The sequence below is a fragment of the Aquila chrysaetos genome, chromosome 26 (assembly GCF_900496995.4).
Source record: "Aquila chrysaetos chrysaetos chromosome 26, bAquChr1.4, whole genome shotgun sequence".
NCBI classification, from domain to species: Eukaryota; Metazoa; Chordata; class Aves; order Accipitriformes; family Accipitridae; genus Aquila; species Aquila chrysaetos.
The window spans coordinates 2339361-2366109 of NC_044029.1; the positions used below are offsets into that span (position 1 = coordinate 2339361).

General features: G+C 35.7%; 1 protein-coding gene across 11 annotated transcripts in view; it reads left to right on the forward strand.

Annotated features, from left to right (window-relative positions):
- The window catches only part of ANKS1B (ankyrin repeat and sterile alpha motif domain containing 1B), a 443348-nt gene that overhangs the window by 39021 nt on the left and 377578 nt on the right, over positions 1 to 26749 (forward strand). For 8 of the 11 annotated variants that reach the window (XM_030002651.2, XM_030002653.2, XM_030002652.2 and 5 more), the window contains exons 2-4: positions 10813 to 10893; positions 15086 to 15242; positions 26081 to 26377. In XM_030002651.2, the coding sequence (XP_029858511.1) occupies positions 10813 to 10893; positions 15086 to 15242; positions 26081 to 26377 (535 nt within the window). Of the gene's footprint in view, positions 1 to 10812; positions 10894 to 15085; positions 15243 to 26080; positions 26378 to 26749 lie in introns of those variants that run through there. The other 3 variants (XM_030002658.2, XM_030002655.2, XM_030002659.2) reach the window with 3 other exon arrangements.

A 26749-nucleotide genomic window follows, 5' to 3' on the forward strand; every position in this document is an offset into this window, starting at 1 on the left:
TGATTCTGCTGCTCTACTCCACTCTCGTGAGACCCCACCTGCAGTACTGCCTTCAGCTCTGGGGACCCCAGCTTAAGAAAGACATATGCCTGCTTGAGCAGGTCCGGAGGAAGGCCACCAAGATGATCAGGGGGCTGGAGCACCTCTCCTGTGAGGACAGGCTGAAAGAGTTGGGATTTGTTCAGCCTGGAGAAGAGAAGGCTCTGGGGAGACCTTACAGCAGCCTTCCAGTACCTAAAGGGGGCCTACAGGAAAGATGGGAGGGACTTTTTATCAGGGAGTGTAGTGATGGGACAACGGGTAACATTTTTAAACTGAAAGAGGGTAGATTTAGATTAGGTATTAGGAAAAAATTCTTTCCTGTGAGGGTGGTGAGGCACTGGAACAGGTTGCCCAGAGAAGTTGTGGCTGCCCCATCCCTGGCAGTGTTCAAGGCCAGGCTGGATGGGGCTTTGAGCAACCTGGTCTAGTGGAAGGTGTCCCTTCCCATGGCAGCAGGGTTGGAACTAGATGATCTTTAAGGTCCCTTCCAACCCAAACCATTCTATGATTCTATGATTCTTGAGAGAAAGAGAAATAGGACTTTGCTCAGTGTGTTTCTGATATGAGAAGTACTAGAGTATTTTTTTAACTTAGTGCCATCTAATTTTTACAAAAGAAGAAGTCACAGTGGTCTATCTTAGAATGTGTTCTCTTCTTCCAGTCAAAATACTGATGGTATATACTATACTTCAGTGTTCATAGGTATATTCATGTAAGTGTATCTTACAATCACAAGATATGCAAGGGCTTTCAAAACCCTTCAGAAGATCCACTTCCATTGCTGTGCTTACAGAAAATTAATTATTGTTTATATAATCTCACTAAATAGCAGTTGTCTGGGAGGAGATGAAAGAACCCAGCATTTATTTATAAAGGAAGTTCAATATAGGTATGTACATATGTATATATGTATTATATGTATATATGTATTATATGTACACTGGAAAAAGATACAGTCAAGTATGTCTGATTCTTTGTCTTTCTCTGTTGTATGGCCTAATATTACCTAACACAGTGGAGCCCTGTTCCTTGCTGATCTTAGTCAATCTATAGATCTTATACAAAGCGTGTAGGTCTGATTCATAACAAATGTGTAGAACCCATCTACCTCATATATGTAGGGAGCCCAAAATCATGATGAAGGGCGTGGAATTGCCCTCCATAGGAACAGTTAATCTGATGCACTGATCTTCAGCATTAGCCATATGGCATCCCTGAAGATTGCTCACATCACGTAAGATCATACATGGAGATATCATTGACAACATGGTTCACATTGCTTAAACATGAATGATTTTACTTATTAAAGATACTGCCTGCTGATCTGGTTTTGGACATAATTTAGTTAGTAGCTGTTCTCACAGGGTTCTTGTGCAGGATGATGCCAAATGAGAGTTAACATTTTTTTCCTGTTGGGATGACTGGATTGTCAAGGACAGAACTCTGGAGTGGATCCAATGATCTGTCTGACTCATCACTGACAAGCTGGAGTTCCTAAGGTTCACTATGAACTAAGCAAAACCCCAGCTTGTCCCTATAGACAACTGGAATACAGAGGAACCATGCTGTCATAACTGATGAAAGCTTTCTCTCTTTTAGCTGCTCCAGGCAAATTGGTCTTGACTGTAACGATAAGGCAAAGCTTACCAGTATTAGTCAGGAACATATTGCTCTCTGAATATAGCCACAGTATTATACACTATACCCAGCCAGTGTACTTCGAGATGAGTAGTCCACAAAGAATGATGAAACCAAGCTGGTTAGATAAAGGTCAAATGCAAAGTGACCTTATATGTGACAGATTCTTTTAATAAAGCATGACTAATTTATTGCTTATTCCTTTGCGTGACATCATCAAGAAGTCAAAGTGTTTCTCCTTTATGTTTTTGCATATTACCTGATTTTTTAATAACATTCAAACTGATATAACTATTAACTCTATCAGAATAAAATGACATAGCTTCAAATGATTCCAACTTCAAGGAAATGGAGTTCTAGTTCAGTTAAACTAGTTCATGTGACTTTTGTTCAGGTTTAGTTTATTTAGTTTTTACCACACAAAGTACTTAACTGGAGAGACTGAGTGCTTGTCAACATGTTTTTCTAGGTAGATTATTTCCCAAACTGAATGTATCTAAATTTGCATGTACTTACACATGCGCAGACTGTCTAATCTGCAGAATCCTAGAACATACCTCCCAGTGGCCTAAATCTGTCATACAAGACCACTTATTTCTCTAGTATTTTTAATACAGATGTTCAAAGTTGGCTAAAAAACCAAAATACTTTTTGTGGCTTCTGCAGAAGTCTACTGCTTGTCTTTTGGTCTGCAAAATTTAACCTTCACCCTGCTCTTATGTGACAGCCAGCTCCTTGCATCGTCTCAACCTGAAAGACATGCAGACACACAACTGGCTCCCAGGCTACTTCACTTACTTGCTGTCTAGTCCAGCTTATCTTCGGTAGCAATCACACACTGTCTCGCACACCCACGCTCTACAGCTGCAGGCTCCATGGACACACAGGCCCTCTGACCCATGGTCCCACTCCAGTTTCTGGTATCCAGACCCTCATTTGCTCCAGTTTCTGGCAACACAGACACATGTGCTCACTAGCCTGTCAGCTGACCCAGTTGCTGGCAGTCGGACCCTCATATAAATGCATGCACACAGAATAGAGTCCCTCACCCAGGAAAATAGAAATGGAATTTAATAAGATTGTGTGCAGGACATGGCCAGGCTATTGTACTGTGAAGCCAACTATATACATGTGATCTGCCCTTTTTGTCCCCTTACCCCTCTATTTTCTCACACTTGTTTCTCCCTAAATCACTTAAATCCTCTCTCTCCCTGCCTTTGGTTCCCCCCCTAAATGTCCCGTAGGAAGTGTTGCTCAATCCCCTGTGTCCCATACCCCTAGGCAGTAGCGCCTCTCAGCCTGAAATGTGCTCCAGCGTTGCCTCATCTTGACGAGTGTCACCCCCGGACGATGGGGTGGAGGGTCTCACAGGACAGCCCTGGGAGGGGCCCCAACAGGGTGTCTCTTCCCCTGAGTCCGTAATTTGGGTTCCTGCCTGCTCCTGTGCTGGTCCGCTCTGCTGGACTTGTAGGGATGGGACTTTAATGCGCTGATGGCTCTTCTCTGATGAGCTTGAGAGTAGCTGGGCCAGGGTATTACCTGATTCTCCCACCTGCTGTTGTCTCTTTGTGCTCCTTTGGGGATGTACACAGGAGATGTTTATCACATAACCTAGCACTCATGTGTGTGAAATTTTGTATAGTTTCTATTTATCTGAGTACTGTTCTAGCCTGTTCTTTGGGTACTTCACAATCACGATGTCCTCATATACAGGTCCTGTAATTTCTTGCCTCAGAAGTTCATTTAGAGTTACTTCTTAAGTCCTAACTCTATCAAAATATGCTTTTATAAGACGTTTTCTGTTTCTTTCAATTGCAATTCTTCTTTTGTCCTAAGGTTATTCAAAGGATAAGGTCACATTGTCTCTGTGAGGGGTCACATTGACTCTGTGAGACTCATCATGGCTAAGGGTATTCTGGATATCCAGGACTTGTGTGTGTATGTCTGGGATTCTGCCCCTCCTCAGCCACACATTGAACTTCTGTCATTTATAATCAGCCTTTTCTTAGTTCTTTCCACTGGAGAAAGTGGGGATTGCAGATTGGATTAATGACTGTACTAGCCTCATCCATCCCCAATCAAAAACATAGTTAGTTACAGCAAGAATGGTAATGGGCAAGTATACTAGGTTATCTATTTGGTATTAAGGTTATTCGTACACTTTTAAATGCTGGCACCCTAATCCAAGTTTTAGTCTGGGTAGATGCAGTCTGTTAAATCTGTTACTGTTCATTTAGCAGTGATATTTCACAAAACTTGAACAACAGTAATTACAGGTAAGATACTGGGTTTTGAGTCTTACATTGTTGGACATGCTGCCTTTGTTCTACGTGCTTTTTTAAATTACCCTTTTTACTTCCATGCTTATGTTATCACTTTAAGTGTTGATCCTGCTGTTTGTATAGTTCAAAAAAGATCTTTTTCGACCCAACTGTTGTTGTAGCTTTTCATGGAGGAAAGAAGCATGATAGACAGAAGATAAACATAACAGTAGTGCTAAATTCATAATGTTGTGAGTTTATGAATTTTTTCTCTTTTTCTACTGCTTGATATCCATCTTTATGGATATTACTAATACTGCATATATCATTCCTTAGACAGGTTTTCAAAAGCAAAACCAAATTTGGAATTCAATCACAACAGGTATTGATGCCTATGCCTTAGATAGACTAGATGGGAGTGAATGACTCTTCCTAATTTGTCTTCACATCTCTGTTCCCAGTTAACATTCAAAAGGGGTTATATGTATACTGGAGGCTTCTACAACAGCTGGGAGGAAGAAACCCTTCTCTGCCTTTCAGAGAAGCGTAGAATCACAGATAGACACCCCGGAAGGATCCCAGTAGTACTTTTTGTGAATATCTACTATATCTCCCTAATTAGGAATCAAATGGCTCTCTATATGCTCCTTTCATAGCTTATCCCAACTTGTTCTTCAAGTTTCCAAGCTGAAATGCATAATTCCTTGATAGGAAGGGAATGGAGATATCTGAGCAGAATCTTTGTATCTCACACACATGCTGCACAGGAGAATTTACTTTAGCTCTGGAAATCTTCATTGCCAAAGAAAGGTGGAGGCTGGATTTACCTTTAATTATTTTCTGCACTCCCTTCTTATAGTAATTTCATGTTATCATGATAAATCTTAAACTTATGGAACATAGGCCATACCTGTAGATCTTGTAGAGGTAACCATCTTGTAAAACCCAGGCCTTTTGCTGAAATAAGATTTGTTGGATTAACTTGATCGTGCACCTATAGAGAGGATGAGCGACCTATGGTTTGTCATGTTCTCTGTTTTGATCACAGGCAATGCATACTTGCAATGAAATTCATTCATTATCCAGCTATTAGGAGACTTCAAGGTAACAGTCCCTAGATATATGGACTCACAGTTTCTCATGGAGACAGATAAAATTTTGCGTAAGTGATTGAAGGAGAAAGGAGCTTTATGTACCTAAGTACCTCATTATCAGACCACTGTGTAGGATTGAGACCTACTTCTATAGAAGCCACTCTAAGCATAGTAAGAAGTAAATGTTGTAAAATAAATAATCAAACTCATAATATTTACTATATTCAATATTTCATATTAAATAGAAATCACTTACCAGTTGAACAGAATCAGTATGGAAATAAAATCACAGTTCGGTGAAGTGCCCCAGTTTTCCAGACTTACACTATTTATGGCCAAGACTGTAAACAGATCAAGGTTAAAGAAAACAGGTGGAATAAGCCACTTTAGAGCCTGAACTTGAACAACATACTTAATCCCGTGAATTAGTTGACCATAAATTTTGTTGTATTATTTATATTGAGACAACTAAACAGCAGAAATCAAAATGAGATAAGCACATTCCACACATTCAAAAATGAAATGTTTTTGAGTCACATTTCACGCTGATACAACAAAAGCACTTAAATAAACAATTGGAATTATATATACAATAAGCTTTAAAAATACAGTTAATATTAATTGAATTGATAATCCCTCTGCCCTTCTCCTTTTAATTTTTTTAAATTAAAATAATAACAATATTTTTTATTGTTATTATTTTAATACTGAATCTTTAACTCTCCGTTGCTACATGCAACAGCTGTTTTTAATACTGAAAAGAAGATCTAAGATAGTCTTACTCAAGACATCTTCTACTTTTGTCATTTTAAGACCTATAGCTGCACTTGCTCAAAAAAAATCCTAAAATGAATTTTTTTATGTTGTTTTTCCATGTGCAACTTTTGAGTACTTTATTATTATTCATTAATTATTTATTATGCTTTAAAATATGACTTTCTAAAAGGTTTTTTCCCACTGTCAGTAAAGGTAAATATTTAAATTTACTTTCCTTGAAGTATTGAAAATGTATCTCAAATTCAGCGAAGTAGTGCAAATAATAGGTAAAACCATACATGCAAAAGACATAAATTCTTTTTACAGGATAATATATCTTATGTAACACTGGATTCCATCAAAGAGGAATCTGTAGAAAGAAAAAAATACCATATTTACTAAAATGAAACACTTCTATATTTGATAAGTAACATTATTAATTTTTATAGGTTAGAGCAACATTGTTGTCAATTATATGATTTATTTGTACATCAAATAGAGAATGGGAGCTATTTTGCTGCTGTTCGCTATAAGTAACATTATTATTTTGTGTCTGAATAACTGATGATACATCTTATTGTGTAAAAGTTTGCATTTTCAAAAATGCTCTGTAAAATTGTCCATATATTTTGTATAAGCTCAGTTCACATGACTGAAAATGTGTATGAATATAGGCAGAGCACTAATGAATATAGGAGCCTGGCTATGTGCTCTAATAACTTTAGGCAATGTGTTTTTGTCAGACTAACAACAATAGACAGAAATTTTGGAAGATTTTGGCTCAGAACAACACAAATTCCTGTAATACATATTTATTCTATGGAACAATAAGGAAACTAGATTTATATGAGCTGGTTGGTGTTTGCCACCAACATCAATGGAAACAGGATGAAGCTTAGGATTGCCCACTATTAAAACTGACATGGCAAGATGAGATTCACTACTTCTGCAGTCCTGAAGAGCCAGGGGGTCTCTAGGAAGAGCTTTCAAAAATTGAAGACCTGAGAAAGAAGGTGGGGAGTGGAGGGGGGGGCTGAGGACTAAGCATATACTAAGCCTGTCTCAGCCCTCAACAGGGTTTTGACCCTCAAATATGCAGGCATGACCACCATGCTGTATCCATCTCCGCTAGAGGAACTGATTCCATCCAGACAGTGTCACCCTCTTCCTTGCCACTTCATTTCAGAGAAGAAATAAATTCCAAAGAGAGTTACCAGTCAGTTATCAGATAAGGTTTAAGTAAAACCAATGGGCAGATCGACACTGATGTCGTCAGGCAGCTTTTTATGGCTTTTAAAGACTCTTATCATTGTTTTGCTAAAATATTTTCCTTTCACCTCAGGAAAACTACCATATAAAGACATAAATATTAGTTCATGGATAATTAAATAATAATGAAATAATATAATGAAAGTATATGTACAGAGGGGAAATACAATGGAAACAGATGTAAAGTTGTGATGGAAATTCTGTGCATGTATGCATAGTTCTTGTCCTGTTGATAGGGAGTGTGCCTGTGTGATGAAGATAGCTGAATTAACTTCTGATTTCCTTGCTTTTGTGTTCATATGTGTGTAACAACAGCCACTTCACAATTATTTTTTTCCGTATAGAGAAAAGCATAGCAAAATAACAAATCAATCAACTAGCCATCTTTTTCTTTAGTCTGTCATTTTCATATCACTTTTGAAATGCTGCTCTTTATATGTAATTATCTTCAGCTCATAAAAAAGAAAAAAGTTAATTTTCTTACCAAGTAAAGAGTATTTCCCATTAATATTTGACATCAGTTCAAAAGGTCAGTATTCTTTGTCCACAGTGAAAGCAAACTGTAATAAGAAGGTCTTTCTGCTTTTGGCAATCAGTTTCTTTGTGCCTCACTTTGGCAAGTTATAATGGAAGAAACTAGTTGATGATCATGTTTTAATTCAGGATGTTAATTCATCATTGACTGAAAACTGCTTTTTTGCACAAAAAGTATGTTCAATTACTTTCTTAAAATTCATTAAGTCATAGAAAGGTTTTCCTAATTTACTGATGTACATAGGAAAAAAAATTTCCTTACTTACTAATGCATGTAAAATTAAGAAGCTTGATTATTGACTGCATCAAAAAATTAGGAGAAACATTTTTGAGAAAATTCAATATTAACAGTAATCTAAAGAGCTGCTAATCTTCTGTCAACAAATATCCTTTTCTGGGGGTTGAATGGTAATTTGTTTTGTTCCAGGTTCTCAGTGTTGCTTTCACAGTAACTGTTGAAGTGTTTTAATACACAGATAAATCAATATGATAATTCCTCATATATTGTATATGTTTGTGATGCCAAAGAAAGGCTCTTTAGGCTTTTTCTCTTTCTCCACCCCATTTCTCTTTGAAGTCAGATGCTTTTTATGGAGCTAATACACCACTAGACTTTTGCCTTGCTCTATTGTGATTACAAGAGAAAAGCTTTAGGTGAACTATTCACCACAGCTGGGAGTTTTAGGGTGTAAGAATTTCTATTCACAGACTGCCCAATTTGAATTTGATTGTCAGTTATTAAAGCATAAATATCCAGTGTATATAGTGAACCTGCAGTTCATTTTGTAGGAAATAGTGTTGCAATACTGTAGCAATGCAAGACCTCCTAGGAGGGGATTTCTGCACTGGCCCAAGGGAAAAGAGATGCCTGCAGCCGAGCCCTGCTCATGTCTGCTGTGTTCTTTCGTTTGCTAACCGAGTTCTGATTTTGAGCGTGTCTTTCTGTACCGTTTGGGAGCTGACAGCGATTAGTCTGTGCATCCTGTCTCATCTCTCTGAGTCAGCAGGATTTACACACGCTCCTTTGTCCTTTGTCTCCCAACGTGAGTGTCCTGAGGAGCTTCACATAGATGCATTTATATACTCATTAATAAAGTTTCAGTTTGTAGAAAAAAAAAATCTGTGTAGTTTCAGTTGAAAAATATTTCACAAGACCAGAGTCAGGAAGTACAACAATACATTAAAGAGTGCCTAGATTAAAGGAGAAAATTAGGGGAGAAAAGAACTAGGTTTTGGTTGGGTTTCTGTGATGTTTTGGGTTTTTTTAATTTTCTTAAAGGCCTAATGCATCATGAATAATAGATGAACTCATGGATCCCTTGCTTTTTGAAAAAACAACCAACAGGCAAATCCTAACAACTGTAAGCCAAAGCAAGCAAGCTAGCAAAACCAAGTAAATTAATATTCCAGTCACTTATGTGTTTAGTTTAATATTTAAAATATGACTTTCTATACCACTTTTCTTTTTTTCTGCTTCATTCTCCTATAAGCTGGTGCAAATCAAAGGAAGAAAGTAGAATCCAATAAATAAGAAAATAACTAACAAAGACAAAGTATTGTGCAAAAGTATAAAAGAGATTATAGAATGTCGATAGACAAGGACTTCTTTCCTTCCAATAGATAAAGACATCCTGTCTGCCATGTAAATAACATCTGACAATTATGGAGGAGCTATCGTTTCAAGGACTCAATTTTTACTACTTCATGAAGTTAAAATAATTTCTTTTAATTGGAAAGATTAGAGTGCCTTTCTTAGCTGGAAGTTGCCTTCTGTGGAAAAGAACATCTGTAGACTTCTGAGCAGATTAAAAAAAGAAAATACTTCATTTTTTGCTTCTTTGCACCCAAGAAAATATTTCAGTCCTGTTCTTCCAAGAAATTAAATTGCAGGGAGAGGTGAGGTACCCAGCACTATGTAGAATTATAGTCGCTGCAGAACACAATGTATCAGAGAAATAATTCTGTATGCATGCAGTATTACTTATGGGAAAACTACTGCTTAAATTCATGAGCTAATTAATCATTCAAACACACACAATGAAAAAGACACCACTCTACAATGTCAGTATTCCATATGTAATAAAATACAGATTCAGTAGTAAAGAATTCTTAAAAAGCATGTGTTAAGCATGACATCATTTTATTGATGTAGATCATGAAAAATGTGAGTATGAAAAATTCTTTTTACCTATTAGCTTCAGATTGTTTTCTTTAAACTACAGCACTTGATTCCAAGGGTTGAAGTGAAAGGAAAATATGGCTTGCCAATGACTGTTTAACACTGTATTAGAAGCCAAAGAAAACAGACTGTAATTCAGGACTTGTAATCTTGTTGTAATAATAATGGTTGAAAACTGTGTTATGGAATAAAAAAATTGTTTCCACAAATGATACAGTCAGCTTCAAATGTAGTCAGTTAGAAGAAAAACCTGCTGGTACTCAATATGCCTCTGGTATCGCATTTCCAGGGTTTGAGTTTGTTGTTGTTTTTTTTGGGGGGGGCAGTGAGGAATGGTAGATTAGCAGTCTCATTTTTCTAATTTGAAACAAAAAATCTACTTTACTGTTTTGTGAAGAGTCCATAATAGATCGTGAAATTGGTTACACGAGACGTATAATGAAGCTGACTGTAAAATAAGTGCTGTAAAACACAGAAAGATAACAAAAAAAAAAAGAAACACTGTTTATTAAACTTTTGGTTTATATATAAGTAATTTATTTTAAAATATAGTTGGTTAAAATGGGAGCTAAAATATCAGGCCAAGTAAAAAGAATAAATTTAATGTCCCTTTAAAGGCTATGATTGGTTCTCACTAATCTTACATTTGTATGAATCTAGACTAACTGACCTAAACTCAATGAATATATACCTGTGAAAAAAGTAGTGCAAAATCAGATTATATCCTCAGTGTAATTACCAGAGTAATACTGGGAGAACAGATCTAATTGAAATGACAGAATAGTTATTAGTCTTTGAGACTGCCCTACATTAAGTTCATGACTGCTATAAAGATGAATGTGTAAAATTATTTTTATAAATAAATTATATTGATATCAACATGACATTTGCTATTTTAAGTTCTTTTCAGGATAAATTGTCTCTTAAGGTTTAATCATACGTGTTGCAGAGATCTTCAGATTATTTATACCTCAGATTTCTGACATTGCTGTACTTGCCAAGCCAAAAAATTAACTTTACAATTGTGCTTTATTTGCAGCATCTGGCGAGGACCAAATATAAACTGCACAGACAGTTCAGGTTATACTGCTTTACATCATGCAGCTTTAAATGGACACAAGTAAGTGCCTCATTTAGTTTTTATGTAGAATGGTATTTAACTGCGTAACTTAAAAATATGTAGCATAGCACTGAGATTTTCACAGAAAATTGACAAACCCTGACTTACTAAAATAATCTCATTTCCCATGGGATATATTAATATAAGAATTTTTGATACTGTCATTGATATCAGCATGTAGTAAAGACAAATGGGAAATGCAGTTTAGAAGCTATTGATTTTATACTGGTTCTTCTAAATTCTTCCTCAATTTTGAGTAAATTTATGGTTGTTGCTGCTAATGGTGTCTCTAGTGCTTTTTAGCTGGTGGGAAATTGCAACAGAAAATTTTGTAGTATACTTGTGTGTGTATACACACGTATAGTGCATTGAATGTTTAAGGAAGCAATACTGTGAAACAAAAGAACAGTATAGATTAATCATTATCAAAGTAAAAGTAGCATGATAAGAATATTTGGTAGTTATACACTTGAAGGCGGAAAAAAATGGCTATTACCTTGTATGGGACCTTGTAGCTTTTCCCTCCCTGCCATCCATCCAAGTTACCACATGCATGTCTCACCAAGCTTGGGGAAAGCCTGCAAAATCCCCCCTGAGGGGTACTGCACAGGCATACCAGTGCGGGGAACGCTTTAAGGCATTGACCTGTCAGTGAAAAAATGTGGAAACTTGCTACATATTTTGTTATTACACCTGGTAATTTGTTCTGTGTTACCTCTGTTATTACATATTGTCCCTTGCTACATGTTACCTACATTGTATTATGCTGCCGACTGCATGGTGTTATTAAGGCAGAACACGAAAGAAAGATTTTAATGAGGTCTGTAAAGTTCTAGTGGGATGGACCCCACTGTAACCAAGGTAAGAGCTGCCCCACTTCATGCAGTCCAGCTATCCTGTTCATAAACTGACCATGTTAACACTGACTGGATTTTCACTAAAGAAAACATTGACGTAAGGCTTTGGGTTATTCCGCTGTGGGAGATAAGGAACTGATCAAAACCCAACTGAATTTAAGAGTGATTTGCACTGACTTTAATGTGATTTTGGACTGTCCATAAGATAACATATAAATCCATAATAATTATATGTTTTGTTTACTCATTTCACAATTTTTGCATTCGTTCTTGGAAAAATTAAAACTTTAGGATGTATCTTTGATTGTATTCTAGAAACCTGCATATTTTCTTTAGACAAGATTAATCCCTTGGTGAATATAGGATATTCCATTTCTGAATAAATAAATGAAGTTAAAATACTGTTAAACTAGATATTGTGCATTTTCCAAAATTTCAGTTCTGTAGCAAGATTCAGAATCATCCATTAATATATTTTACCTCCATGGAATTAGGTCTAAGTCCTTAATATGGTCTATTAAACTCAGCCTTTTTTAAAAAGGGAGAAAATCACATTTCTCTTGTTTATAGTTTATGGATTGTTTCCTTTGCCATTGCGCATTTTTGATTGACAAAAGCCTAAGCCTTAGCTTGCAAAGATTGCTGGTTTTAAATAGATGAAGACTGGTTTTAGTATGTTTAATACTGACTATAAGACAATAGTTACCCAGCAAAGTAAAAATGTTGCTGTATCAACACTGAATCTATCAAAGATGTCAAGTGAATCCTAGCAATATAAACTATAAAATCCCAAAGCATACAAAAACCAGAGAGTGTTTTCAGACACAGTGTTGGCCAAACTTCTGCTGAAGCCAGAGAGAACTTCAAGATGTGGACTCATGTACAGCAGCCATATAACTGCAGCTTTTGAAAAGGTCGTAATGGCCACTGGCTGCTATGACCCCTTACCCTCACACAGCAGGGTAAGTAGCAGTTACTGACATCACATTTATAGCTTGTTATATTAAAGTAAACTGAAATACATCATGAGGTATTTCATGATAAATCATGATGGTTCAGGACCTGCTATCCAAGCCATCATACTGATCCTGCTACAATGGTAGCACTGTCAGCAAAGGAATTGGACAGACACCTGGTGTTTGTAATTTCATTAGTCACCACAAATAACAAATAAATACCTTTACACTCTGTTTCAGATTTAAAACTTGATATTCAAAATCAATATTGGGTATAGTCTTTTGACACAGGAGCCTTCCCACTGAGGAGAAGTTCTTGTCCTTTGAAGACTTTTGGGGTTTTAATTTTTCACACTTTACATTAGGATGAACTTGAGACATTTCAAAGGTTTTCAGGAAAAGTGAGAACATAAGACTTAATGACCCAAACAATAATTTGTGGCTGGGATACTTGTTGGACACCAGTGTTCAAGTCTCTGCTTGATCATTGTATGTATGTGATGAATTCCCTTCTCCTTGGTTATTTTGGGATAGTTCTCTTTACTTTTGAAACTATTCTGCTTTATATAAGTAATTAAATTATATCTGGGGCAGGCACTTGAATCTCACTCTCCCTAAGTAATTTTACTTAGCCCGGTAATGTTACTGGGCTAAGGACTCTCAGTCTTCTCCTCTTTGAAATTTAGTTCTACAAAATGAAACAGTTCAGACAGCACGCTAAAAAAGACTCACCCTAGAGAAGTGAGATGGGTCAGGGCATTCTTGAAGGATGAAGGAGACCTAGGTTCTATTTTGTAGCTTGGATCTTGCAACAGATTCTTCCCAATAGTTGCTGTATATCATTATCTATAGATTTCAGTTGTGGAGGGGTTTTTGCTGTTTTTCTCCCACTTAGTTCTATTTCTGTTTCCTTTGATTTGTGTCCCTTTCAAACTACTACGTATCTTTAGCCTTCATTAGACCATCTACTTCAAGACCAACTATTAATTACATGAGAAGTCTCTCAAACCTTATCTGTACTAAAAAGTTTCTCTCGGGTGTCACTTTTCTGGAACTTTCTGTGTAGCAAAAGTCTTCTTGTAGTGGAGCTGCTCTTTTTTGGTTGTTTTCATGTTATTTGACCTTGTAAGGAGTAAGCAAAGCCCAGCTTAAAGTCTCCCTCAAAGCTTAGATGTGGTGACTCTGGTATCTCTATGATTTCTTTTGAAGACAACTTGGAGTTTCTTTTGACCTGGATATATTCACTCTTACTTGCCACGTTTTTCTCTCAATAGGCAATTAAATAAGATTCCATCAAGATTGAGAGAACAATTGCCTTGGGATTTACCTTCTGTCTTAATTTGTAGTCAAGAGCTTCATTTTTAGTCATAACATAAGCTGCATTGAGCTCCCTCTCCCCACCTCCCCCACCCAAGTTTTTGAGCCAAATCAGTAAGAGCCAGTGTTTCCATATTCAGCAAAAATGTGTGTAGAACTGCCCACACTGGATCATAGATGCTATTAACTTAATAACTAATGAGGCCTGACTGTGTCAAACTATGAGATTACAAATGGAGAGATAAGGCAGAATTTATTTACTTTCTGACATACTTGATAACATGATCATACCACACAGCTGATTTTTGTATTTAACTTTTGAAGTTAAGTACAGGAGACTGCTTAAAAATAAGGGATGCAATATATCAGCTTATATTAATCTTTCATTTAATGTATGATAAGCCACACTGAAAATACTGAAAGGAATATAATAAGAATTAAAATAATAAAAGTCACTTTTTTCCTCACTGCTCTCAGGCAGCTGGATGTGGGAAATGAAAAGAGAAGCAGTTATTCCACAGAAGATAGTATATATCTAACTAGATCATGATTAAATTGGTTCCTCCATCTTTGAGATAATGCCTTAAACAAGAAGAAAAACTGTGACTTAAGCCTTCCTGCAGGAACCGTGTCCATAAAGCTACCCTCTTGTCTTCCTGCCTCCAGAACCCAGCAATGATGGGGACAGGAGTACTTCTCTGCCTTTAGTGCCTGGAAGGTTTGTCTTGAGGGACATGCACATGGCCTGGACTGGCAAATTCTAAAAATGATTCCGTGGCCAGGTGATCCTGTTGCAAGAAACAGATTCAGAGAACTGATGATAATATTGTTGATGGGTATTCATAAGAAGTAAGAACCATTACAATTAATAACATTTTGGCTATGTTTTACTATCTGTTTCATTCTTAGAAATGATTGGTCTTCATTTTTGTAGCTGTTTCACTTGAAATACAGGGTTTTTTTCTGTTATTCAGGGTAAAAAATTTGGTAATATGTATGTTCATGAAAAACTTAATAAAATAAGCTTCCTGTCAATTTTTAGATCTACTTCCTGTTTTCCAGGGATATAGTTCTCAAATTACTTCAGTATGAAGCATCAACTAATGTGGCAGATAATAAAGGTTATTTTCCTATTCACTTGGCTGCTTGGAGAGGAGATGTAGACATTGTGAAGATTCTCATCCATCATGGGCCATCACACTCCAGAGTGAATGAACAGGTGAAGTGATAAAAAATATTTGTATACATCATCAGAAAAGAACAGCACATATTCTTTAGGTCTGGCAAATTTATAGCCAAGTTAAAAAAAAATAATCTATTTTCCATTGTTTCAGTAATTTCTTCTCCAAGACTGATAAAATCTTCCAATATAAGCATACCAGATATCTTTCTTCTGGATGGGCACTGACCTAAAGGATATTAGATTTAAAAAGTATGAAAAAACCTTCTGCTTGTTTCTGGAAAATCATATGAAGACATACTCTAACTATGCATCTTATATATATTAATGTAAATTTGCATAAACTGTGTCTTTTTTACTTTATTAGATATTAAATTCCTGAAAAACTTTGAGATAAAATTAATATTCTTGGTATATTTTGAGTGTATTGTAAATGAACTGATATGCAGAGATAAATGTCAAACCAGATGGACTGCATGTATGCATGTGCAGCAGAAAGGACATGTAAATACTAGGGAAAAATTATGAGAGTAAGGGCAGGATAAGTATGTTGCATTCTGTTTTCAAACATATGGCACACCTTCTGTTTTCATTCTGTATATTCTTATATGGTCCATTCGTAGGGTTAGTATTTAGAAATAGAAAGAAGGCGATTAAAATCTGACACCATCTATAGTCAGCTGAACTGCTTGAGGACTGGAAGGCTGTGAAATATAAGTAGTGACCATAAGCTATTCAATTTGCCAGGGTAATCAGGAAGTTATTGGAATGTAAAGGTGGGACTCAGCTCCAGATTCTGACCTAAATTTTAGTGTCTACATTGCCTGTATATGCACCATTTTATTCCACAGACGTCTAGTCAGTGTAATCACAGGAGCCAACAGGGTTATTCAGGATCCATTTGCCCAAACACAGAAATCCAGTACGTTCTAAGGCCCCGCAGTAACTGAGACATCTGCATGGCCCTGAAGGTATGACAGAGGATGCTTAGAAATTCCGTGTCCTTGTGGAGTGGGTGAGGGACTCCAGGTATGGTACCCTACAGCATCACAATGGCAAAGCACGGTCTAACAAATGAATTGCACCCTCAGTGTCTACATTAGTGTGGCCACAAGGCAAACTGTGAGAAAATAAGAAATGTTAGACCTAAATTGCAAACACTTAATCAGTGTGAGATGCCATTGCTTGAGTAATCTCTTTGATATTTAAGGTTATACACTTAGCCATTGGAATCCATACAATAACTATGATATGAATATCAAGTGTTAGTGCAGGGAATATAGGAAAATAAAGTAATAAAATGCTCCCATGTGACAGTCTTCTGGGAAATCCTATAATACTCTTGACTAATCCAAGAAAAAACTACAAAACCCAAAATTAGTCATTCTGTGGTTTGAGTTGCAGATTAGGAGTTTCTCCGTGTTTCTCATTCTCATCAGCTGTTGCATGTGGGAAGAAACCAGTTGAACTGTGGGATTACCTTTTGTCAAGGGGAAGGGGTTTTTTTCAGTTTTATTTCTGCTACGAAATAAAAAATCAACTTTCTGATTGCATGTTATCCATGTGCTTGAAGAGATTCCTTATACTTACTGACAGAAAACTGGAAGCTATGTAGGAACTTCAGAGAGGGGGATAGTGAAAGATGTATTTCAGTAAGATCAGAGAGAGAAATGTAAATTCGAACCTACTTCTCCCCAATCCCACATATACATCCAAACTTCTAGAATATTCTGGAGCTTGATTAGGAGTGCTGTCCAGTCTCTCTGGTTTGATCACTGGAGCAAGTAAGCAGGGATACATCTGATTCTATACCCCACTGACTCAAAAAAGGTCTTGTCATCAGATCTCCTGCTGTTTATGGATTTTGCCCAAAAACTTTATAATGGAAAATGTGTGAGCAGTCCTCACAAGAAACATTGGACCTTAAGTCTCTTAAGGGAATCTTGATCATATTAAACTTTGAAATTAAGCGTACACAGTCCTTCTGACCTTGTAAATCCCCTGGGGTTCCACTCTAGACAATGGCCACCTTTAGTTCGTGGACCGCTTTGCCGGCACCGACTTTCCCCTGCTACTTAGGACTCTACTCAGGAGAATATTATCCATGTCATAGAACGAGGGAAATGCCATGTTGATATAAAGCCATCTCCACCCACATATCCTCAAATAACACCAGAGTGGCATCCTCACCCTAATACCTGTTGTACATTCTTATGAGTCTGGAGGCTTCTGAGGCTTTTGCTTATTTGCTGAAAGGCTCTGTAGGGCAGGTGGCTCCTCATAGCTCTCAGTTTCTCTCAGATCTGTGGAGCTGAAGCTACAGCCTATAAGAAATCCTGGGCTATTTTTCTTCCTTGTTTTTTCTTCTGAGACTTGGGGAGAAGGATAGCCATTTTTCACTTTTTCACCACAGCAAGTAATATACTCAAGTCAGACTTTTTTTCCTGTTTTTTTTTGGGTAAGGATCACATTAAGAATGTATGTGCTTTCAGTTTAAGAAAATAATTTTACTCATTATTTAAAAGTTGTTGCAACTAATTTTTCATATATCTTTGCTTTTCATCTATTTTATTAAAATTCTATGTAAAAGAAATGCTTCTAAAAACTTAAGTGAAAATAATGAACACCACAACAAAGAAGTAAATGAGAAGCTCACAGTGCATAAATGTATATTACATGAATTAATGGATTTAATATGGTATACTGTAAATTAATTGAACTGTATTGTACACATTTAAAATGTAGTTAACTAACATCATAAGATCATATCCAGCCATATCCAGCATCTAAAGCTCTGAATGCCCCCTACTGTTCCTATTACATAAAATTGAAAAAAACAGTAAAGAGGCGAACAGTTAAATGACAATTATTTTATGGGGGTGGTGGAATGTAGACTGGCAACTCTACACACAGAAAATGGTTACAGCACAATAAATATGTTAATACAGGAATCTTAGTTGACATGCATGATGTATGTTTTAAATTACAAAATATGGTGAAATTACAAAACGTGTTCAAAATTCATTGATGAAGACTTGAAAATATGTAAATTATGAACTGAATGAAGATCAAGTAGGTAGTATGAGATCAAGATTTGTTAGTAATACCAAATATAATATAAAGCTGTGCTGTTAACAGTCAAATTACTTACATGTTTGTTTATGTAAAGACATCTGGGTGGCACAAACATTTATTATGGCAACTCTCATCATAAAATTACATAATTGATAAGAAATCCTAATCTGTGAAAAAATAAATAATAACTAACAGCCACATATAGGTCAATATGTAGTGTTTCGTATTAATGCAGGAAATCACATGCAAGAAAGGTGAATGACATGAAGAATACCAGTTCAAAATAAATTTTTAATACATATATACAGAATATGTGTAGTGAAAAATTTAGAGGAAAATATCTGAACACTTCTGAAATTTCTCAGTGATGTTCTCTGTTTTGTGAGTCTGCCTGCTTTTCTTTATGCATATAGCACATCTTTTTCCTTACATTTATGTATTTAATGTACTGTAGAATTTGCCTGGGCATCAAATTGTAATTGTCATAAAAAACACTCATATTTCCTTAATGCTGTTTCACACTTCTTCTGAAATGTGAAGGAAAAGAGTTCAGCATACATTCATAATATGTAAATACATATTGTAAAAACATCTAACATTTACTGACTTCCCCAAATCATCAAAATGAAGCACAGATATTATATGCTTCTCTCAGTGACATCTCAGGGGGTTCCAGAAGTTCAACTGAGTTCCAAAGTAGCCTGCAAAACCAATAATTTTCAAGTTCTGCATTTAATGTTCACCCCATCCCCTTAAATTAGAGACTATGTGGATGAATTTCAGAATTTCCCTTGAAACTCTTATCATAGTCTTTTTAGAAGAAAAAAATATGCAGAAGAAATCTTTTTGATTTGAGCTGATTGCAGCAATAAATTTGAAGAAAACATTTATTCAAAGTAGTCAAACAAATTACAGAATTACTTTTTAATTTTGTTTCCATATAAATAAAGGTGAATTTCAATGGGAAGTCAGTAGATTTGATTTTGATTCACACTAGGTAATTTGCAGCAGAATTTTTCCCAATAACTTTTACAAAAATTGTCTTTTTTGAAAAAATATCACTGTCTAAATCCAAGTATTCTCTAAATTATGGGACAATGACATCTTTATTTGTCATCATATTGTTCTTGTATGGTAAAGATATTCATTAGAACATGTTCATGGAATCATAAAATCATAGAATCATAAAATGGTGGGTCAGAAGGGGCCTTCAGAGGTCATCTAGTCCAACCCCACTGCCATGGACAGGGACATCTTTTACTAGATCAGGTTGCTCAAAGTCCTCTTCAACCTGACCTTGAACACTTCCAGGCATGCGGCATCCACGACTTCTCTGGCAACCTGTTCCAGAGTGTCACCACCCTAGTCATAAAAAATGTCTTCCTTATATCCAATATAAATCTACCCTCTTTCAGTTTAAAACCATTGCCCCTTGTTGTGTCATTGATGATCATATTAATTAGTGTTGGTCCCAGTACAGACCCTAGGGGGACACCACTCATTACTGGAATGTTCATTAGGCATTAGAATACAGAGGCTTAAACTGCACTGAGAAGATAAAAATAGAAATGGAGCAGGGTAGCATGCAGTAAAGAGTTTCAGTACCTCAGTATCAATTTGTTGTAGATTTAAAGAAAAACATAAAGAAACGTAGTAGTGCTACAGGAAGAAGGAAATGTCCAACTATGTTATTTATGAATATTTCTCCTCTTACAACTGATATTTCTAGTTTAAGTAAAATACTTTAAGTTTTATTACATTTCTGTTGCCAATAATTGTAAACTACTTGTATCTCTTAAAATAGTCTGATAAACTGAAACTTCTGACTTGACTGATTACTTGACTTGCTTTTATTGGCAATTGCCCATGCACTAAACTTTCTGTGTTCAGTTTTGATTCTGCACGTAGCCAAGTTCTCTGGTGTTAACTACATAATTTCAACATTCAAACTACAATGGGTGATTTTTGATACCCATTGGAGCCATGTTCAGAATTTCATTCAGATTCTGCTGAAAAAGGTTTATCTCCCCAAATGCCTTTTTGCATTTGTTCAGTCTCATTAATGTTGCTTGGAAACATTTGTGCAAATGCAGCGCCTTTTCAAAATTACAGTTAAACCCATTCTCATTTCTGTGTTAAAAATCATCAGGGGACCGCATGTCAAAAAATATTGCTAGACTTTTGGCAGACAGCTTTAGACACTGGTGGAATATTATTTTGTGACAGGACAAGACCTCATGAAAGAAAAAATTTAATCATCAGGAATGGTAGGTCTCAAAAAAACCCCAATGAAGTTAGAGAAACACATCTGGTGATAAAATATAGACCTTCTTTTAAACACCTAATAGGTATGAACTCTCAGGTTTCTAAATTTTTGGATGTGAGCAAAGTTATGAATAAATTTTCATCTGTGGACAATTACAGTTGTAGCAGAACAAAAAAAGAAAAATATTTAGTCTTGTCTTAAATGCTTTGGTTTTTAAATCCATTTTGAAAATATATCTGGAAATATTAGGGATGCCTAAATTCTAATGCTTGGTTTTGTGTTTAAGAGAAAACGTGATAAGGAAATTTATGGGGTTTTTAATTCTTTCATGGCTTTCAGATTAGACAGGTTTATTGATGTCATGTGATAAGAAGAAGGGTATTAGTAGTTATTTTTCCACATAAACTGTAAAAATCTGTGCATAGTGTAAAAACCCATTTCCTTCCTCAAAAAGAATGGACAATAAAGTCACAATGCTGCTCCCAAGAGCTCTCCTCATTCTTGGCTGTATTTCTGTTGTAACATTGTTCAGCCTTTGCCCTAGACATCCAGGAAAGCATTTTAATTCCCACAGTAATTAAATACAGTGGCATGGTACTTGCTGAATCAGTCAGGCAAACTTCCTTATTTTTTTCAGAAGTATTAACTTATATTGGTGTTCTCTTCTCAGGAAACTGGCTTCCTGTTTTAATAGATGAAGTAAGACCATCCTGAGACCATTCCTTTCTCTGTCTTGGATATATTGTTTATTTTTTTGTCTATTTAATTCTTTAATTATTAAAGCCTTATTTTTGTATCTTTTTTTCCTCTCTAGTTAACTATTCTTGAGTATATTGAGTATATAGATAGACTTTTTCAAACTCTCCCATTGCTCCATCCTTCTTTAACTTAAATTCTTCTTTCATAAGTGAGGCAATAGCACAAAGCTTTTCATAAAAAAAGTCTTGTTCAGTTACTTGACATTGGGATTACATGACAAAGAAATGGCTCGGTGATTTAGGAAGTCTCCCTTTTCACATTTATCATCAAAATGTTTAGATAATAAAGGAGTTGAGCATTCTTTGGAAAGGTCTGTAAAATCACTACTTGAGAGTCGTTATTGCTTGTACAGTGTTTGCATGGACTTTAGGAGCTTTAAAATTTCCTTGGCAAAAATAAAGAACTACACAACTATGCAGTAAAAGTCCTAAATATACCCACTGTTTAACAGTGGCTTCACAAGGACCTATATAATATTCATGAGAGCCATTCATTCCCTTGGTATCTCCTGTACCTCTATCAGACTGCCAAGCTACAGTAATTGTTTCTATAACTTATTTGGTAATCTGTCCTCTAATGAATAGACCTTAAGATACGTTCTACATTTTGCAGTGGCACGCATTCTTAGTAGCTAAATGATGTCGTACAGCCTGCAATACTGAGCAGATGCAATGCTGTGCAGGCATAATTCAGTTTGCAGCAACAGAAGTCTGAGTTCTGGCTGTATGTGGAAGAGAACAGATTCAGAGAAAGGCTAGAAAATGTCAGGACCATGCCCATGAAGAGACCCATGTAACAAATAAAGAAGAAGAAAACTACAAAAGATTTAAAGCTGAATCATAAGATGCCTTCCTTATTTCTGAAAGAGGTCCATTGGGCCATATGAATAACTACTTGGTTAAAATATTATTGATTATGAATACTAGGGACTTCTGTTTTATACTAATTTTTGCATAATATTGGTCTTCTCTTTTTGTCTTACATTTTGTGTCTTACTTGGTTCTTATTTCTAGATCTTTCTTTTTCTTGACTCTTTCAGTCTTAGGGTCTATCTTGTAGTTTCTAACATGTAATGAAGTATCTGAAATTTTTAAAAGCATTCTAGTCTTTTTCTTCAGGACTAGATGCATTATTTAGCCCTTGGATATCAGATTTGGAGATCTAATTACACAATGGTAACTCGCACGCAGACATTTGTATTTTCATAGCAGGTTAACTGCTCACTGCAATGAATGTTACCGCATAAACTTTCTGTACTCCAGAAACAACTGTTTACATTTGGGACTGAAAATGTAGGCTATAGCACTAAATTATTACTCATTTCTTCAAGAACATTTTTTCGTGTCTTTCAAATATTTCTTCAAAATAATAGGCTATTTTAGAGATATGAGGACAAACAGTACCTTAAAATCAATAGAGTTACACCCGGGTTAGCTTTGCCCACACAAAAGACAAGTCAGAAGTAACAGCATTTTGAGGAGCGAGGAAATCACATGACTTCAACTCTTAAAATATCATCATATGTTGGGGGGGCGGCGGTTATTCTTACTGTATGTCTTCTATAAATAAATGCCTTAAGGAGGAAGTTCACAACACTGAGCTATCCATGTCCATCTTGCCGTGAGGGGTGAGAAGAGGAAGATAATTTTCTTCCAGTCCAGAAAATACACTGTCATAGCCTCCTCCATCTTAGGGGTCTCCCTGGGAATGCTGAACTAACTGTGTCTATCTGGTAGGCGTTCCCTCCTTTCCTAAATTTGAAGATGGCAGACTCTGTCAAAACCTACTTAAAAACTATCCTCTCTCCTCAGTAAAACCTCTTGCTTCCAAGGTGATTTATTTTATGTAAGTAGTACTAAATTGTCAAGGCAGATAAATTTAGAGGGCAGTTAATCAAGTTTTAATTCTCTCTTTGAAAGTGAAAAATCATTCTGTCTTTTATACCTGAATTGAGTTGATTAATTTACATTTTAGAGAGGGAAGGATGTTGTATTATTAAGTTTTAATTAGGCAATACCTCTCAGCTCTAATAACACAATATATACAATGCCTGTTATGACTGCATATGTGTAGGTAATTTAATTATCATGTTTGTCCAGGTTGCATTCTTCTATTTTATTTCAGTGATACCTAGTTCTTTTAAATTTTGAATCAGTTTGATTTGTCATTAACCAAAATGTAGCTTTAATTTGGCAAATGGAAAGAAACAAACCATACAGAAATGTTTAACAATGTTCATTTGAAAATAATAACATTTTGTTCAGATTTACAGATGCTTTTATGCACCATGCTGTTTTAAAATATACTTTTCTGTAAATATGCCCCCTTGCATGAAAATTCAGCTGGATATTCTTTATTTAGAGGGAGCAAATTTTGGTTTGCTGTGCAGCAGCAGCAGTGATTTGGACTGGTTGGTCTCTATGTGGCTGAAATTTTGGCTAGTCACTACATTTTGAGAAAAAGGCCATAGCCAATTTAATTTTTATGTCTGAAAATTTAATCAGAATACTTTGAAACTACAATATTAGACTGTTGTCACAAGATTACAGATACTTTATATAATATCCAGAAATGCTTGAAAAAAATTCAAACATAAGCAGTTACTGGATAGACAGATATATCTGTTTGACAATTGTATAGTAAATGTGTATTTTGCTATTTACCTCACAGAATGCTGATATAGTTATACATCTAATTTCTTTGTGTAACTATTTCCCATGGATATGTAAATACAGTAACTGTAGGCACAAATTACCATAATTGGCCATTTTATGTGCAATTATCTGATTTTCATACTTAATTGTGGTAATTGTACACAAAATTAGACTGCAGTTGCCTGTTCATCTATGCAGTTATGTCCACAAAATATTGAAAATCTAAAAATAAATTCTAATAAACTATGCTTGTGATTTGTGGGTATACTACTGTACATAAAAAAATTGCTTTGCCCAGTCCTGTATGAAGGATACATTAGAAGTCACGAAAGCACAAAAAGCATATCACAGGTAGTTGATAGATCATTGTAGCCATGTAGTATTGTGATAGTACGTATTTTAACCTGAACTTACTGTCTGTGTAACAGAGAAAGACCATGTGGTGGTCTGAATAATGCACAATGATTCAAATACTTATTAGTCATCAAGCCATGTCTGCCAATGGAAACTTCTCACTTTCTACCTGGCTCTTCTCCAGCTTCGGTCCTGCAGTTTAGCAGGAAACACATTCCAGTCTCTGGAATCTTGTGTGGTGTTGCAGACACCTGAAGAGTTTATCTGCAGCATTAATTCATCTGAATGTATCGATCTGTCTCTTCTGTCACCCAGGTCCATCTGAGTTGTTTTAAATTACCAGATAAGATGAAAATGACAGCAATGTTGTTAAAACCACAAACCCAAGAATTAAGTTCTTGATTATAGAATTAGAAACACTGTTACCAAAAAGAAAAAAACGGTTTCCTCCCTTTCCACCTTTCTAGGCAGTACTGTGCAACATGGATTTTCTTATCCTGGCTAGCTTTTGACTACGAGGCCAAAGCCTCATTTCTCTGAATCTCTCACCCTTTCTGTCCTTGAAAAGACAAATCTTTTTTTCTATTTTCAGTTCTCTGTCCCCAGAACTTTCTTCACTTGTTTCCTTGAGAAATACAACCTATGGATTCAGATTTATCTCTTCTCCTTTCTTTAGAATTATGTTTCTACCCTTCTCTAGTATCTTTTCTGAATTTACATTAATTTTTTAGTTCTTTATATGACATATTAGCTTATTGGCTTTCTACATTTACAACATTTTCAAAACTGTCACAACATTTTGTAAATCATATATCAGAAGAGGCATTCAATGTACATACTTCTAAAATTTATAGTGTCTAGTCTATTTTAAGGCTTCATAGAGACTAGATAAGGTATATTAATAATATAGATGGCATATAGAATTCAGAGAGCTCTATAAATTATTTCCTTCCTCTCTGCCTGAAGTTATTTGTTTGGGTTTGCAAGTATACAGGCAGAACTGGAAGAAAACAATTAAAGGTACTGCTTATTCTCAATATTTATTTATTATTAAGATTATTAAATAGTGTTTGGGGAAAGACTTGGGGGTCATTGCTTTATAAAGCAAAAACTTATTCAATCACAGCATAAAAATACTCATATGCCTTAAAATGCACACATACATCTCCCTGGAGCCCTGAGAAGACTAGCTGCTTACATGATATGCTAAGTCTTTCTAATTTCTACAGTTGCTATTTTACCTTCTTGCAAGGTTGGATTGTTGTTTTGAAAGTAACTTTTACAGTGTTATATGAAACTAGCCTTGTGTCTGATATATTTTCATTACAGTTTTTCTCTGTAAATTCACCACCCTAATAACAGACTGCTATGATTTAATGCCAGTTCAACTGAGGAGAGAGACTTATGATAAGTGTCAGAGTATTTCTGAAAGAAGGACTCATGATTTCAGGAAAAATTGAATCAAGGATGGTTACAGATTTTGGCATATCATGAGCAACAAAGTTTTTGGGGGCATGGTGTTAAAAATAGATTGGGAACAATGTGGACACACAGGAACCTGATCTGCTCAAGAGCCACAAAGCTGAAGTATTGATGTATTATTAGTAAAATTTTAGTGGAGTCATTCTGAGGTGTTTAACATACATTACCATACATTATATTGCAAACCCTGCCTGTTTAGTGATCTCATGGAGACAATTTATAGAAGCCGAGCAGTTCTGCTGTGCGATTAAACATGAATTTCTGAAGCTTTTGTTTTGTTTCAACAGAACAATGAAAATGAAACAGCACTGCATTGTGCAGCTCAATATGGTCATTCAGAAGTAGTTGCTGTTCTGTTAGAAGAGCTAACAGACCCTACAATAAGGAACAACAAACTAGAAACACCTCTGGATCTGGCAGCACTTTATGGACGTCTGCGTGTTGTAAAAATGATCATCAAAGCATATCCAAACCTGATGAACTGTAATACAAGAAAACACACTCCTTTGCATCTTGCTGCACGTAATGGCCACAAAGCGGTTGTACAGGTGCTTCTGGAGGCTGGAATGGATGTCAGCTGCCAAGTTAGTGTGTAATTTCTTTCTTCCCTTCTTCCTTTCCTCCTTTCCTCCTTTCTTCCTTTCTTTCCTTACTTTCCTTTATCACAAGAATATGATTAAAATGAAATAACTTGTTACATTTTTTCTTTTAAAATACACTTGCATTTACTTTGTTAGAAGTGCTGCAAGGTGATACATAATACAGATTTTTTTTTTATGACCCAAATGATTGTTCAAAGGGATAACTCAAGAAAGATACATGTCTTCAAAGCTGAGTGTATATTTTAATGTTGCCTTGAGACATGTAGGTACACAAATCATATAAACTGTTCATGTAGGTGTGTATATATATATTTTTTTTTTTACAACATTGGCTTTAATGATACTAAGATGACT